This window comes from Dipteris shenzhenensis, chromosome 1, assembly GCF_047967505.1.
Source record: "Dipteris shenzhenensis isolate YYH24624 ecotype China chromosome 1, Dip_SZ_1.0, whole genome shotgun sequence".
NCBI classification, from domain to species: Eukaryota; Viridiplantae; Streptophyta; class Polypodiopsida; order Gleicheniales; family Dipteridaceae; genus Dipteris; species Dipteris shenzhenensis.
In genome coordinates, this window is record NC_141596.1 from 15,913,304 (window position 1) to 15,918,768 (window position 5,465).

General features: G+C 45.9%; 1 protein-coding gene across 1 annotated transcript; it reads right to left on the minus strand.

The window, feature by feature from the left end:
• Positions 1–755: 755 nt before the first annotated feature.
• On the minus strand, positions 756–4,960 carry LOC147905446 (pentatricopeptide repeat-containing protein At3g16610-like). Its single transcript, XM_087372671.1, has 3 exons — positions 4,591–4,960; positions 1,896–4,498; positions 756–1,771 (listed from the first exon to the last, which is right to left on the minus strand). The coding sequence occupies exons 1-3, from the start codon at positions 4,660–4,662 to the stop codon at positions 1,753–1,755; spliced, it is 2,694 nt and encodes an 897-aa protein (XP_087228797.1). The 5' UTR covers positions 4,663–4,960; the 3' UTR covers positions 756–1,752.
• Between the last annotated feature and the right edge of the window lie 505 nt (positions 4,961–5,465).

Here is a 5,465-nt window from a genome sequence, read left to right on the forward strand (position 1 = left end):
CAAGTTAATATCACCAAAACCAAAATGATGGCAATATGCACCACTCAACCTAAACACCTTCCTGTTATTAGCTTTGTGGGGCAACCCATTGAATATGTCAACACCTTTAAATATTTAGGCATCGCCATACCAGCCGACCACAGATGGTGGCAATGTGCACAAAGAAGGTTAGACACAGGTTGGGAAAAATATTATCAATTTGAAAATGATTGCAGGCACACTGACACCCGGAACTGGAAGATCCGGAATATGTTGTTTGATGCATATGTGGTCCAAACAGTGCTCTACGGAGTAGAAGTATGGGGAGGTAGCATCTCTCCATCTACATGGAATGAGATTGAAAAAATGCAGAAAGAATTCCTACAACGACATCTAGGAGTCAAGGCTACTACCCTGTACTCTGTGCTCCTTTTGGAAACAAGCCGGAGGCCAATTAAGTTTCATGCATTGATCAGAGTGATGCAATATATAGTGGACGTACAACAAATGCCAACGGACAGATTACCACACAGAGCACGGACAGTAAGTATGAAACTTCAAAAGAACCATAAAAGCAAGATCATATGTACAGGATGGGGGACAGACATAAGAAAATAGTTCAGCAGAAGGAAAGTGGAACCATACTTAACTATGCCACCTGAAAACGTCAAACTACAGGAATTCCAGTTGTCCTTACTATGCACCCTACAGGCTCAATGGCTGACAGTAGAAGGAAGACCAAGTTAGAATACTACCAAGATTAAATAAATCCTCTATGCTGGTCATCATTCATGAAATAAGATGCCTCTGCTCAGCCATACATCAGCACTCCCATCCCTCTTCTCTATCGCAAGAATATTGCCAGATTCCGCACACGGTCACATACCTTGGCCATAGAGAAAGGAGCTTGGCTGAATTTGCCACGACATGCCAGAGTTTGCAGATTTTGTGATTCACAGACAGTTGAGACAGAGGCACATGTAGCCCTACATTGCCCCAGATATGCACATATCAGGGATGATTACCAGCAGATACTGGTAGACACCACACAGCTCTCATCAGTTCTCTCCACTGCCTCTCCGGCAGCATTGGGGTCTTTTGTCACCCGTCTTTTTTTGTACCATCAAGAACTTGAAAACTCTTGACCCCTCCACATCGGAGAAGATTTTTTTTGTACTGAGGATTAGGTCCCATGGGTCATTTTTGGCCCCCCGAGGACAATAATAAATTCTACTTCTACTTCTCTCTCTCTCTCTCTCTCTCTCTCTCTCTCTCTCTCTCTCTCTCAGTTAGCAAGCACGTTTCCACACCCAGTAGTCAGTATGGGCATAACCATAGAGAGAGTGTGCTTGCGATGCCCATTATAGTGCAGACCAGTCGGCCATAGTCAAAGGCCCATCGAAAGTTTATCTTACCAAAAAGCATTGCCATTGGCTGGTGCACATCTTTTGTCAGCACTACCAACTGCACTGCCAGAATTGCAGAGGACAGGAAGGCTGATGTAGATGTAGTGTTGTAGCCATTAGTTCCCACAAGAACACTTTCCATTGTTGTGATTATGAAAGCAAGTTGCATCTGTGACCGTGCTGTTCTATCTTTAATATAAGAGCAATGGCATTGTGACAATCATCACAAACCCAGAGATTTTTTATGACATGTATAGGTGTCCCCTCTGATGATTGCATTAGTGCACCAGCAACAGTCAGCTTCTCACTGTGCCCACACAGCCAGCAACAGCCAGCTTCTCACTGCGCTCACACAGTGCATCTTCCTTTAAATCATCACACATTTCCTGTAAGCACAATCCAAATCAGCATATATGCTTCTCCCTTCATTTTGAAAGAAAGATATATCACTTTTGCATATATATCTTTGCTTTGAAGATGTCTCCGATCTCCCATGACAAAGGTGTGTACCTTTCATCCAAAGTCAGTCCACCGGCTCCATCCTGCCAATTCCATGCTTGAACGTTCTTTTTCATTGCTTGGATCTTACCATGATCCTCCCACATGTGAACACGCGCATATATGTTTGACATCAAAACATAGGCAGCATCAAGGTTTTTATCTAATCTCACTGCATTTTCAAAAGCTTTCCTTCCAACCTCTACATTCTTCCGCTGTTGACAAGCACTCAACACAGTCATCCATATGAAAGCATTAGGTTGGAAAGGCAGATTCTCCACCATTGCCACTGCCTCTTCGAGTTTGCCTGCATGGCCAAGGAGATCGACTATGCAAGCATAGTGCTCAACGGCCGGGATGAGGCCATACTCTTTGCACATAGCCTGGAAATACTTCTGGCCCTTGTCCACTAAGCCCACATGCCTGCATACTGTGAGAATACTGAGAAATGTGACCCTATCAGGATGTATGCCATCCTCCCTCATTTTCTTAAACAAATGAAACACAAGTTCACTCTCTCCCTGGCGGGCATACCCTGCCATCAATGAACTCCATGTTACAATATCCCGTGTGGGAAATGAATCAAAAACCTTTTGTGCATCAACCATGCTCCCACATTTTGCATACATGTCAATAAGACTGCTTGCCACAATTGTAATAGACTGAAGCCCCACATTGCTAATTTGAGAATGAAGTTCTTTTCCAGTTTCCAAGGCTGCTATGTTGCCACATGCTTTCAAGACGGCAACAAAAGCCCAGCTGTCTGGTGACAGACCTTGGTCTTGCATTTGTGCATAAAGTCTAAAGGCCTCCTCACTTTCTTCCTGCTCGACATACCCTGCGATCATGGCAGTCCACGTAACCACACCACGGCATGACAGTTCGTCAAAGACACAGCGTGCATCCCCCATACTCACACACTTTGCATACATATCCACCAGTGTGGTTCCCACAAATGCATCCAACTCATAGCCACTCTTTACTACTTCAGAGTGGATGGCCCTCCCATTCTCCAGGCAAGCTATTTTGGCAAAGTTCGCATCAATTCGCATCTCCTGTTCCGATGCTGCCAAGCTACTGCAAGCCTTCAACAAGCCAACAAAGGTTCGATCATCGGGTGCGACATCTTCCTGCCGCATCTGTGCATATGATTCCAAAGCCAGCACATTGTCTCCCAATTCAACATACCCCAGAATCATGGCATTCCAGGAAACAACATCACGATATGATGATAAGTCAAAAACGTATTGTGCATCCTCCATGCTCCCACATTTCGCATACATATCCACCATGGTTGTCCCTACAAAGACATCTGACTCAAAGCCACTCTCTACTATTTGCATGTGGATGCCCCTACCCTTTTCCAAGAATCCTAGTTTTGTGGATTTGCCATCAACTTTCTTCCACTGTTCCAGTGCTGCCAGGCTACTGCAAGCCTTCAATGCACCAACAAAGGTTCGACGGTCCGGTGGGACACCTTCCTGCTGCATCCTCCAATAAAAATCCAAAGCAAGTGCACCCTCTTCTTGTTTGCTATACCCCAAAATCACAACATTCCAGGAAGCCACATTATGACGAGGCAATATGTCGAATACACGCTGTGCATCCTCCATGCTCCCACATTTGATGTACATGTCTACTAAAGTGGTTCCCACAAATTCATCTAGCTCAAAGCCACTCTTTACTACTTGGGAGTGCATGGCTCTACCTTTCTCCAAGCATCCTATTTTAACAGATTTCCCACCAATTTGTTTTCGCTCTTCCATTGCTGCCAGTCCAGTGCAAGCCTTTAATGTGCCAACAAAAGTTCGATGATCTGGTGTGACATCCTCAGGTTGCATTTGTGCATACAATTCCAAAGCCCACGCACCCTCTCCTTGCTTGCTGTACCCCACGATCATGGCAGTCCAAGAGACAACATCACGTTGAGGCAATTCATCAAAGACACGTCGTGCATCCTCCATGCTCCCACATTTCACATACATATCCACCAAGGTAGTTGCAAGGAATACATCTGATTCAAAGCCGCTCTTTGCTACTTGGGAGTGGATGGCTCGACTTTTCTCAAGGCATCCTATCTTAACAAGCTTCCCATCAACTTGCTCCTCCTCTTCCGATTCTGCCACGCTACTGCAGGCCTTCAATGCACCAACAAAAGTTCGAGCACTCGGTTGCATACCTTCTTCGTACATCCGTGCATACAACTCCAACGCGAGGGCACCCTCTTCCTGCTTTGCGTATCCCAAGATGAGAGTGTTCCATGACACCACATTTCGCTTTAGCATGTTGTCAAAAACGTGGCGAGCATCCACCATGCTCCTACGCTTCACGTACATATGCATCAAATTGTTCGTCTCAAACAGTGGAAGCTCATTCAAGCGTTCTATCGTATGGCCATGAATTTCTGTGACCTCATTCAGCTGAGGAACCCTCAAGTGAACTGCAGTTCCAATTCGCGATCCAAATGAAAGAAGATTACTTCGAGAGATATCCCCACCAACCCTCCTGGGTGCCTTCTTTTCTAGTGCGTCTTTAGCACATTTTGGAGTGATGCAATCGCATATCCAAAGAGCCTCCTTGGTCGTCTTACGCCTAATAGCAGGATCGGGATTGTCCTGAAAACAAAATCATCTACATTGTAAGGCAATCAACAATTTGCAGACGCCATCAAAATGATTTTCAGAATCTCTCGCAGCTTGCCACTTACTTTGGAAGCCCAGCCGTCGGCCAAAATTCCGAAATACTCCCGCGGTGATGGCCCCGTACTTAATTGAGCCATGGGTGGCACAAAACCTTCATGCAGGGTACCCACTCCAACTAGTAGACAAATCCCTCAATTCAAAAAGCCTGGTATAAGAAGCAGATCCAAAATTTGGTTCTATTTTTGAGTGTGATGTGAAGCTCCTGGCCCGGAGTAGCATAAGTACATGGATAGAATTGAATTGTGCTACTACCGGGCCAGAATTTTGCTTTCAGCGCGCTCATCAGGCACAATGAAGGGTGGGCAAGGAACAGCCATTGGGTGCCTAGCAAAAGAGCTCGGCATAAACAGCTTGCCAGCCTCCTCAAAGGCTACGGTCTGCGGAGGGCAGATCTTGACCGTCAGATTCGCACACCTTCATAATCAGAATGAATGGATGAAGTGCAAAATCTACTTGTCCTCCACCTTCAGATCAAAACATCGATCACGATTCACTGCACATGGCTTGATGCTTGAATCCCGCCCAATCGCCAATGCCGATCAACAACCGAGGCAACCGGCTTCGAGCCTCCAGTTGGCCTCGGTTTCCTCTCGAGAAGCGACTCCCTGAGCCTCCTCCATGGACCTACTGGGGTAGCAAATTATATGATCTTGTGAGAGATTCCCATATAGTACAACGTGAACAAAATGGGTGTTTACAAAACTATGTCCGCCACATGCATGCCCATGGTGCACTGAACTCATCTAGGTCGTGGGCTAAGTCTGTACCATGGGCGCATCGTGTGCTTCGGAAATCCATGATCCTTGGGTGTGCCCATGGTGGGCTTAAGTCTTTAAGCACCCCAATGTTTACAGACTAGAGCTGCCCATGAATGCGTCTG

Bases quoted from the DNA above. Each gene is read 5' to 3' on its own strand.
- LOC147905446 (XM_087372671.1), bottom strand. From the start codon at position 4,662: ATGGCTCAATTAAGTACGGGGCCATCACCGCGGGAGTATTTCGGAATT. The intron at 4,499-4,590 runs GTAAGTGGCAAG...TTTTGTTTTCAG, and splicing joins CCGACGGCTGGGCTTCCAAA to GACAATCCCGATCCTGCTAT.